Source organism: Chaetura pelagica, unplaced genomic scaffold, assembly GCF_000747805.2.
Source record: "Chaetura pelagica isolate M959 unplaced genomic scaffold, ChaPel_1.0 scaffold130, whole genome shotgun sequence".
NCBI classification, from domain to species: Eukaryota; Metazoa; Chordata; class Aves; order Apodiformes; family Apodidae; genus Chaetura; species Chaetura pelagica.
Genome location: NW_009951915.1, coordinates 380,624 through 390,701, shown reverse-complemented (window position 1 = coordinate 390,701; position 10,078 = coordinate 380,624). Strand labels below are relative to the sequence as shown.

Here is a 10,078-nt window from a genome sequence, read left to right as displayed (position 1 = left end):
CACTTCTTTTTCAATAAAAGCATCCTGGTTTTTTTGCATTCCAATAGTTTAGGGTACCCAAGCTACCTATTGCCTAGTGCTTTTGAAGAAAGACCCAACAGTAGCACCCATCTGAATGCTTCTTCATGGAGCTGCACAGATGCTTGTACACTCCCGAGACCACAAAGGAGAAGGAAAACCCTCTTCCAACAGCCCTGTAGCAATTTGCCCTCCTGCTAATGCTTGAATTTTTCCCCATGCAGTTAGCACAGCACAGGGAACAGTTATTCTACAGCCAATGACAGGAAATTAATAACTGGAGAAGACAGGGGACTCCTGCTCTTCATATGTCCTGAGTGACAGAGCTAGAAGGACAAAGGACCAAGCCTGTCAAACATTGCCTTTAAACAGCAGCAGGTCTGGATTCCCTGAACATCACCACTCCTTTGGTGTTGGGCTCATTAAAACCATTGCCATGTAATATGTGGCCTGGCTATGGAAATATTAAGTATATTTACATATATATGTATGTATATATATATATGTATGTATGTATATATATGTATTCATTTGTAGCTAGAAGATGTGAGATTTCTTTCCATAAATAGGCTGGTAGGAAAAAGAGTCCAGTTTTAGATGAGATATCAGAATATGTCTCTTAATGGGACCAGAGGCTGGTGACAGTTTGGCACAGCTGAATCAGAGCTCAAGCCTAGCCCTGAATAAGCAATGAGATACCAAAGCAGCAAGGGCAGCCCAGACAGTGAGGCAGCCTCAGTGAGATTTGGACCTAGAAAGTGTTTCCTGCAGGCATTAAAATTCTTCCTTTTCACTTGCAGATAGTCATGTAAGGCAAAAGGGAGTTGCTTTAGTGATTACACTGGTTTATGCTGAGGGAGGATGTTTCTAAGGAGAATCTGCAGTTAGATTTTGGGTGACTTAAAGTCCAAGCTGCAAAACAGAGTTTTGCTTGCATGCTTGTTTGCTTTCTCTCCTTTTCTCCTTCTCTCTTTCTGGGTAGGAGCTCAAATATGTTCCTACCCTGGGGGATCTGCCGCACAAGAATGCGACCGAGCTGTTTTTTTTCTCCCCCATCCTGCTGTAGGTGCAGTAAAACTGAAGGGTGGTTTGATTCTCCCTCAAGGAACAACATTCTTCAGTTATGAAATCGTCCCAACCTTCTTTCCCTCTCTGAGCCCAGCTACTGAGAGCCTGGACTCTTAAGCAGGGACAGACCCTTTGTGTTGAAACTGTTTTGAGGTTAAAATATTTGGCAGCCTGTGGAACTGGGGCTTCTTTGGCCAGTGAGGAGGTGAAGACTGTTTTCCTTGTGCACAGGTTACAATGGCTACAGGAGATGTGGAGCATCTAACCCAAGAGCATCTGGGAGCTCCATGTGTCCTTGAGGACATCCAGCCTCATGATGAGTCGAAGGCGTTGGGTAATCTGGTTCACTTGCTGCCTGTGCCCAGTGAATGAGCTTGGACAAATCACATTGGGCTTGTGTCTATGGGAAAAAAATATTCAGTTTGGCTGTGCTGGCCTAATTCAGCTGGTGTAGTCACTCAGGGGTGATGTACCCATTAATTACACACACAGCATTGTGATGTGACACCTCGATACAAGCTTCAGTGCACCAGGGTGTGCAGATCTTGCAGGTGCAACTATTTTGGGATGATCTCTCACCACTAAACCCGAACAGTTACACCAGGATTAATACAGTGTCTTAGCTCCCCAGCTCTACATGTGTAACTTCATGAACTGAAAACACCCCTTCTCCTGCTGAGGGTACATAGATTCCTGTTCTGGCTGGTGGAGGCTCTGCTATGATCCAAACCAAGGCTTTGCTTTCTCTTGGCTGCCATATTTTTCCAAATTCCTGCAAGAGGAAATGCCCAAGTCTCATCTGAGTAATGCAGCAGGGGAAAACCGAATGAAACCCCTGTCTCCAGATGGAAGAATGTGCCTCAAGGTGGGTGTAGATAAGCTACACACATTAACTCAGAAGATTCCCTGAAATTATTCCAGATGCTTCCTCCTCTCCATATGAAGTCAAATGGTGCTATTCCACTGTTCCAGACAAAGTAATTCCAACTCTCAGACTGTCAGGGATCTGCAACTGTTACTCTTTTGTAAAACCAAACCAGAAATTAAAAAAAGAGGATTTCCAAGCCTATTCTGCTGCTACTCTCCAAAGAGAAAACAGCCATATCCCTGCACAGGGCACCTGGTATTACCACCTGCACAGGAACAAAATGCAAAGTGATTCTGCCTCTTGGATTAACTCCTTTGGGCCAAAGGGTAAGGTAGAGCTTGGCCCAGCCTTACTGAGCCCAGCAGGAGCAGGCTGGACTTTAAAAGGCACACTATAAAGACAAAGAAGTATGAAACAGTTCTTATGGGCTAAAATAAACTCAAACTTTCAGGGCAAAAGACCAGATACTCGGGCTTAGTCAAATGCTTAGATCCCACTGCATTTGACAACCATCAACATGTTCATAAACAACGAAAGCAGAACCATTAATTGATAGTAATTTTCTCAGGGCTTCCATCTTCAGTGTATCCTATCACATTATCAAAATTGATGTTAACTGATAAGTCCAGCCCCTAGGAACCACCCCCAACATCCCACCATTTCCCCTCTGCAATCATCAAGAGAGCTGAAAATGTGGCATGAAATGCCATGGGGTCAGAAAAGGAGCCAGACATCCAGCTTGACCACTGAAAACACAATAATATTTTGTGTTCCTTCCAAGAGACATAGAATTACTGGATAATTCATGTGGAAAGGAACCCTGGGAAGTGTCCAACCTCGTGCTCCAAGCAGGGTCAGAGATGACCCCACTCCCTGCCTGCTGTCAAATGGAGCACTTCTCAGTTCTATCAGGTCACCTATACAGTCCCATTAGAGATCTGAAGTAGAAATAGTGGTTACCTGTGGACTGGATGTTGGCTCTACAGTGGAGGTGGTGGGTAACCATCCCCCTTACATAGGGGAAACATGTGTACTTGCTATCCCTGTGGGAAAGCTTAATTATCTTCTCCTCAAAAGACCTTCTGGCTCAGGTTTGAACTGTTTGGAGAGAGTCCTTGGCCAAGAAAATTTTCCCTGCCTGTGTGACCTGTCTCCTTTATCAAGGTCAAGTCCTATCTCTAGCAGGGTATTTTACATGACACTTTATCAGAAGCAAATGAGGTCACAGCAGGCTTCTCAAGATCTCTGCTGCTATTCTATCATGGCTGTTGCTGTTGACAAATTCATAGCACTGCACTCACCTTTATCTAGCACGGGCCCAAAGATGGCCAAGCTGTCATTGACAGTCGTGCAGTTCCACCTCCTCCCTCGAAATTGGTGTTGGCACTCCTGGATCCCAATCTTCACACCTTCTGCCACGCTGGGCATGATCTCCACATAGTTCCGACAGAAGCGTAGCTGCTTGGGTACCAGTCCTGGGATGCTCCCACAGAGGATGGGCTGAGTCCCCAGGGAGGAATACTGGTGACCAATTGCCAAGGACCTGGTGAAAAAGCGAACAAAAAAACAAGGGAAAAATGTTACAGTCAGTGTAGCTTTTCCTTTTGTACTTGTTCACAGGAACAGGGACAGAAAATCAACACCTTCAGCTCCTCTGTTTTCCCCTCTCCAGAAAACCACCTTTCCACTGTTATCCCTCCCCAAAACAACATAATCTATTTTCTGAAGTTCCCTATAGGCCCAACAAAGCAAGTAACTGTACCTTTAATAGCTTCCTTCCCTTTTCTTCATCCTCTCAAAACCTTAATCTGTTGCTGTTCTGCTTCTTCCCCAACAGGCTCAGCTCATAGTTAGTTTCCTTTGCAACCAGAGTCAAACCTGTATTTCTTTCTTTGAAAGCCACTCCTATACAACAGCAGGTAGGTTTTATAGGAAATTTTGGCAGCTGAGGAAGTCCAGGGATTAGGTAGTAAAAAGCTATACAAAGTAATAATGCCAACAGTAGAAAACACCCCATGTCCTTGGAAAGAGAACACCAAAAACTGTCAGTTGTCTTACAATTCAGCAGTGTGCTCTATACAATTGAACCTTACCAGGTAACTTCTGGACACTGACTCTAAAGACCCACCAGTCTGGACCTTGAGAACTTACAAAACCCAACTGTGAGCTAAATGCTGCAAGAATGCCACATGAACTCACTGCCAAAAGCAGTCACATTTCCTGTACTCTCAGGGGATAGAAATAACTTAGAGGAAAACTCTCTTATCACTTAACCTTCCCAGGTTGCCCAGGGAAGCTGTGGATACTCCATCCCTGGAAGTATTGAAGGGCAGGTTGGATGGGGCTTGGAGCAACGTGGCCTAATGAGAGATGTCTCTGCCCATGGCAGGGGGGGTGGAACCAGGTGATCGTGAAGATCCCTTCCAACCCAAACCATTCTGTGATTCTGTAGTATGGGTCCAATGTCACTGCTATTCTCCTGTGTAAACAACGGTACTCATGTTACTAGAAATACTCATGCAGAGGTACAAGAAAGTAGGGAACCATGCCTGGCTTGTTGGTAACATCCCTGAAAGTAGAGTCTAGAAAAGATTTCTACTGTTCAGCAGAGCATTTCCACATCTGCTTAATCCAAACAGGTGCCTTGCAAAGCTTAATGCTGGGGTTAAAAATAAGTCATTAAAAAGGCTGCCTGTGTCTTTCTGGATATTAGTGTAACACATTTTCACTTTATTTTCACACTAGTTTCAATTTGGGAATTTTCCAAAACAGGATTGTGTTTTCACAAAACAATGGCAGCTTGGCTCTGCTGTCACAAAGATATGGAGAGCCTGCTTTGACCATCAGCCTGTGAATTGTTTTGGTTAAAGTGAGGAGACTAAAATAAATTAAAACAAAAAAAACAAAACAACCCAGCAAAACTTGAGTGCAAGTTCTGTGCTCAGCCAAATGGAAGTCTGCTGAAAGGAGTGTCCATGAACCATTATGTTGGTTGAAGCTTTAGAGACAAACAAGTCAGCTATGCACAGAGATCAACAGATATGTAGCTAATTAGATAGATTTTTAAAGTGTTTTAACTGGTGCTTCTAATAATAACCTTTGATTACTAAAACTGAAGGGATTTTTAGAGTATAATTTCCTTTTCTTCTAATTAAATCTCTTGATTGTTTTTTTCTCCTCCACATTAATGACAAACAGAAACCTGCCTGGGCAGTGTGTATTTCTGTTTACATTCATTTTTGCTATGTGGTTTTCATTTGGGAACAGCCTGGTGTGTCTGAATTATCAACAGGGCACCCAGGGAATCAACCTTCTTTTGTTCTGACCTAAAATGAAGTACAAGAATTCTATCATTGCTGGAGTTATCTCCCTTCCTGGTGGCTGCCTAGTCAAGAAGGGACAGAAGTGAAAAGGAGGTGGACATTCAGATGGTCAGGTACCATCTCAGTGGCTTTGCTAACTGTGTATAGATTAGGCTTTACAAATTGGTCCTTTCCAGGCAAAGGAGACAAAGGAACATCTATTTCTGGATCCCAAAATGGCTCTAGACAGGAGTTTAGAACCAAGATAATCACCTCAGTCAAGAGTATGTTCTCCAGTAAATGAACTTTAGGTGGACAAAGTAGGAGCTGCCTGGAAAAGCCAAGGATTTTCAGGATGAATATCTAAACTTTTTGGAGAAGATTAATCTCTAGCTTCAATAAAGAACACAATTCATCCTACCCCAGGGAGGGAAGATAAGACAAATAGCATGTACTGCACTCCAGAAGTTCCTCTCTCTTTACACTGCATTAAAAGAGGGAAGAAAGTGGCTCACACTGACCAGGAACTGTGTTCATCTCACCTATCTTCTGATGTCTGCAACATAGACATGTCCAGCTGATCTACTCACCCCAGCCTGCTTTTGTAATCACTAAACGGAGAGAAACAGGCACTTCTAGGGCAGATTCATCTGCCCCATTTTAGATGTCTGCTTTGGGACGAGATGAATCATGGCCTTTCCTCCATTGACGGTATTGGCTAGACTGTCAAGACAATCTGGATGACGGGTTGAGTGGAATATGTCTGCACTGTGAAAGTCTCCAGATGAGTCATGCCATGATACCAAACCACTGGGAGAGCTAAGTTCCTTGCAGAAGTCCCACCCAAGAAAGCTAAATGCTGCTTTGAAGCCCATGTAAAAACCTCAGCTGTAGGAAGGAGGCAATTTCCTGCAGCAGCCTGCAGGAACCCATAGGAGAAGGCCAAGGAAAGGACCTAGTTAATGTGTTTCCCCTATCTAAGGGTCTTGAGGTGAGTTTTCTTGAACTGTAATTTAATTCAGGGAAAAAATAGTGGCAGAAAAGCATCTGTTCCTGGACTAAAGACACCTTCTGAAACTCTTTCAGGCTTCAGAGGACTTGTTGAGTGCATTGTCCCTGTGGCTTTGTTCGGAATGTGGAGTCTTAAGGTGCTACATCTCCAAATCTCAACCTATTCAAATCCCTGGAGCCTGGGAGCTAGGAGGTATTCACAGATGTTAACTTTAGGCTTGGGAGCTAGGTAGTCCTTATCTCTGTGAACAACAGGTAGAAATAGATTTCTTCATCGAAGCCTCCAGAGAGGAACATTAACTTTGTTCTCTGAGTCATCTTTTTGAGAGTAGCTCAGATGCTCACTATACAAGGAGTCTGGGGTGGCTACTTACAGTTTCTAAAGTTGACTTTGGTGGAAACATCTGTAGAACTTCCCCCCACATCAACTAGAGTCACTAGCACCCACCTCAAAGCTTTCAAAAGTGCTCCCTTCAGTTCTAACCAAGGACAAATGATCCACTGAGTTAGAATCCACCTACTGTAAACCCCATCCATCCTGTTGTGAAGCCAGGAGGACTTTCTTGAGCTATTTCAACAGCACCTGGATGAAGCTTTAGGATTCTAGTCTCATAAGCTTCAATTTATGTTGACAGCCAAACTATTGCCTGTTTCTATTGTTTTTTGGTGGTTGCTGAAACAGTAGAGTGAAAACACAAGTTCTAGGAAGAGGTGTTCACAGATTGGTGCCCTCAACAATTCGTTTCCGTTGCTGGGAAGATCATCCAAGACTTAAAAATAAAACACAACAGCAACCAAAACCATGTAGAAATACTTCTAATTGCTTTTCACACTGCTCCCTTCTCAATACAGCAGAGAAACAGTCACACCTTGCTTTGATCTATGTTACAGTCTGCAAAGTTTAATCTGCAAAAGACAATCTCCAGCAAGAGTCTTGTTCTCAAGGCGTCATCAGGCACTGAAACAGTGCAATGCAAATTTGGCATTTCATGGAGGAGTGTGTAGTCACTTGACTTTCAGCTGAAGACACAGGGTGGAATCTCAAATAATCTCTCCATGTGCAGTTCCTCTGCTGTTAAACAAAGCACAGGCTTCTTCCTAGCTCACTTGCAGACTCTGGAGTGTGATAATATCTATCAGAGCACCCTCTTTGGTCCCCACTCTACTTCCAGATGTAAACACTCTCTTCCTCTTTCTAAAGTCAGTTTATCTTTAGGAGAACCAACTTCTTACTGCCTCCTCTCATTTTTATTGATCATGAGATATGAACCTTATGAACCTTCCAATCCTCCCCTCCCTCAAAAAATCAACAACAACCTGACAACCAAAACTTTTAGAAAACATTGGGAAGGTCTATAAAGATCAGAATCTCATTCCAGTATTACACAACTCTCTAGTAGCTCCCATCATTATTTTTTCTGCTTCCAATAATTAAGTCTGTCCTTTCCATTTTCCACTCTCCTGCAATCTGCTTCTAACCTGTCTTCTGCTTGTGGGCGATTTTGAAAACGTGGTGTTGAGAAATCAGCCAAATGTCGTCGATTGTGGTCTAACCAGGCCTCTGCAGGTTTCTGAAACACCAACACTTCCTGGATGCATTGACACCAGCCTCTTCTTTTCCACTGGAGAATTTGTGAAGCATTCCAGATTACAAAATCACTCATCCCCAGAACACGTACAGCTCAAGGAAAAGGGTCAAAGAGCTGTTCTTTTCAAACCAATTAGCTTTTTCTTCCCATTAGCTCAGGAGGAGCCATGAAAACTCTATTCTGTATCTCCACAGCCAAAGTTCGTGGCTTATCTTTAAGACTTGCATGCCCTGGAGTGTTCAATTCAGCCTCCAGTGAGCATTTTTCTTTGCCAACACACCAAGAGAGCTCTTCATTTCCCTTATCTCCACCTATCTGCTCCTTCAGCAGAGCTGTTGTTAATAAGTACCTGGCCACTTTCTTAATTACATGTACCCTATCACTTGGAATGGACACCCCAATCAGTTTATGAGGTAGAAATATGCAGGAAATACATGTTCATAGCTTTTCAGAGAAAGAGATGGCTTCAATCTGGATGACCTTGCTGTACAGGACCACTCTACTGACTTTTCAAGGTTCCTACCTTCTCAGTATGGTTGTCAAAACTCCTCAACCCATTAGTAGCAGCATGTAGAGGTGCACAGACCTACTTGCTTCTTCCTGAATTCTGTTATTCTTGAACTCTGTAGGACCTCTGCTCTGTCCTTCACCTTGGAGAGGCCTTTTGCTGACTCCAAGTGCTGCTGAGACCTTCCTCAGTGGATCTTTCTGGGGTCCCCAACACAGGTAAAATAACTGCATTTATTCATGTTGTACAGCAAGAGTGTAACTTGCCTAATGACCCAGGATAAGACCCAGAAAGCACTTAAATCCCCACTGAATATTGAGAATTGACTTTGCTCCTTTTGTCTTGCACAGTTGCAAGGTGGCAGCCAGTCCTGCTGCAGGAGTCAAAGCATTTCCATCTGATAATAACAGAGGGGATTTATGTTTGTTTGCAGATGTTCTAGGTTTTCTTCCATGCCACTCTTTTTGCACAGGATCCCATAGGAGGAGGATGTCATACCTCCTCCCAATCCACTCTCATCATCTGTTCAGATCTCAGTTTTCTTTTCTCACCCATTTTCTCTGCCTCTCATTGGTGCCACATCTTGCTCTTTGAAGCTGATTCTCAGCCACACTATGAAGAAGGAGACAAGATGTGCAGAGTTGTCTATCTAAAAAGATAGACACACTCTAAAACAGCCTTCATATTATAAGATAAAGAGACTGAAATGAAAAAGATGGCTGGAGACCTCTTCATAGGTCTTGTTCAGCTATAAGGAAAACCCAGCAAGGGTTGCCTCACATCTCCTCATAGGAGGGCTTACAGGGCAGATCCTTGCAAGTGGTGAGTGGGCAGCCCTTTCTCCACCCTACAGCACCAGAATGAGGTCCTCTGTGGTGTCTGACCTGTAATCCCCCATGGGCTGCTAGGACTGACCTATATGAACTTCATCTATCTGAGGCTGCTCAAAAACATATTTGGGGAGAACTTAGTTACTAGGATGCTCTGAAATATCAAAAAAAGAGCAATTACCATGAAAGACAAATGACATCCAAATCTTAGAATCGTGGATAGTATCATAGAACACCAAAAAAAAGAGCAATTACCATGAAAGACAAATGGCACCCAAATCTTAGAATCATGGATAGTATCATAGAATGCCAGAAGGGACCTCAAGGATCATCTAGGTAATACTATAGTTCATGAAGTGGCTCAGCACCCTGTCAAGCTGAGACTTAAAACTGTCCAATGGGGGTTGAATCCACCACTTCCCTTGGGAGACTATTCCAAGGTTTGACTGTCATCATGGTGGAAAATTTACCTCTTGTATCCAATCAGAATCTCCCCAGAAGTGACTTGTGTCCATGACCCCTTGTCTTTTCCATCTGACTCCTTGGAAGTATCTCATGGGGAAGGATCAAGTCAGCCTTGATGCAGTTCCTACAGACCCTCAGTACACAGGGTTGACATACATGACTGAAGAGCTATGGTTCCCACCTTACAAGGACAACTGGAAGCTGGGAAAGATACCCTAGAAGATCTCAAACAGAGCTAGAGATCAGGCATAGAAGATGAGTTGAGCCTTCTGTGTCTTCTTTTACTCTCCTCTAGCATACATTAATTCTCAGTGTCCATGAAACTCTTCTGTAGAGTTGAACAACCTGCCCAGTAGCCTGGTGGGTGAATGGAAAAGGAATGAATCTACATCCATTTAATGGCATTCTTTTTCACAGAA

At 43.5% G+C, this 10,078-nt stretch overlaps 1 protein-coding gene across 1 annotated transcript in view; it reads right to left on the bottom strand.

Annotated features, from left to right (window-relative positions):
* WNT3A (wingless-type MMTV integration site family, member 3A) overlaps positions 1–10,078 on the bottom strand; it is a 91,745-nt gene that overhangs the window by 33,990 nt on the left and 47,677 nt on the right. Inside the window, exon 2 of the mRNA XM_009994485.1 lies at positions 3,256–3,497. Coding sequence (XP_009992787.1) covers positions 3,256–3,497 — 242 coding nt within the window. The remainder of the gene's footprint in view (positions 1–3,255; positions 3,498–10,078) is intronic.